This window comes from Triticum aestivum, unplaced genomic scaffold, assembly GCF_018294505.1.
Source record: "Triticum aestivum cultivar Chinese Spring unplaced genomic scaffold, IWGSC CS RefSeq v2.1 scaffold4840, whole genome shotgun sequence".
Classification (NCBI taxonomy): domain Eukaryota; kingdom Viridiplantae; phylum Streptophyta; class Magnoliopsida; order Poales; family Poaceae; genus Triticum; species Triticum aestivum.
In genome coordinates, this window is record NW_025301280.1 from 1 (window position 1) to 890 (window position 890).

General features: G+C 66.0%; 1 protein-coding gene across 1 annotated transcript; it reads right to left on the bottom strand.

The window, feature by feature from the left end:
• Positions 1–49: 49 nt before the first annotated feature.
• On the bottom strand, positions 50–633 carry LOC123179344 (atherin; the record flags this gene model as incomplete). The annotated part of the gene is given in 1 exon segment (XM_044591551.1): positions 50–633. A coding segment is annotated over 1 exon segment (370 nt), but the record flags the coding sequence as incomplete, so codon positions are not given.
• Between the last annotated feature and the right edge of the window lie 257 nt (positions 634–890).

The window sequence follows — 890 nt, forward strand, 5'->3', positions numbered from 1 at the left end:
GGCTGCGTCTGGCCAGGCGCGGGCAAGCCGGGGCGGCGGCCCCGGGATCGGCGGCGGCGCTGGTTCCTCCTCTCCCTCGTCGGGAGAGTGGGGGGCGGCGCTAAGGCTGGCCATCTTCGATCTGGTGCGGCGCATCTGGTGGCGTGCGGCGTGCCTGTGGGTTCGGCCGTGAGGACGGCGAGCCGTAGGCGTGCCAGATCTGGAGGTATTGCCCCTCTCCCTTCCATGCATCCCTTCCCAGTCCCCGGGTCGGTTTGGATCCTGCCGGATCCACCTCCGGAGTGTTCTGGTGGAGCAGATCGGTGTCCGGGGGAAACCTTGGCTGCCTTAGGCTGACCGGCAGCGGCGACGCCGTTTTTTGGCGCCGCCTTCCTCCTTGGGGGCGTTGCTGAGGGCACCATCTCTCCTCTCCAACCCATGTCCGGGTGAAAGCCCAAGATCCGATGCGGATCGGGCGTCGGCGGCGCCCTAGGCACCGTAACCTTCCTGGAGGCGACGCCAAGGACATTGGGATCGGATGGAAGGGTCTGCAGGTGAGGGGTGGGGGTGTGCTGCCTCCCTTCGGTGGAGCGGTGTTTCGTTCTACATATTCTTGGCGGCGGCTCTTGGCGGCATGGAGCAGCGGAGGCTTGGCGTCAGATGTGTGGTGACGGACACGCGCAGGAGGTCGACGCTGTCTGGCGTCGTGGTGGCGTCGGCGGCAGCGAGACCGAGCAAGGCAGTTACAACAGTACAGCTCTGAAGATGGATATGTGGTAGGTGGTTGTGGCGGCCTCATACCCGGCGGGCGGCTTGGTTGAGGAGCACGCCGGACTGGTGGGTGCCCATACCCGGCAGGCGTCCAGGTTGGGACCTCAGGTCTTAGATGTTAGGTTTGGCTGCGAGGTCTG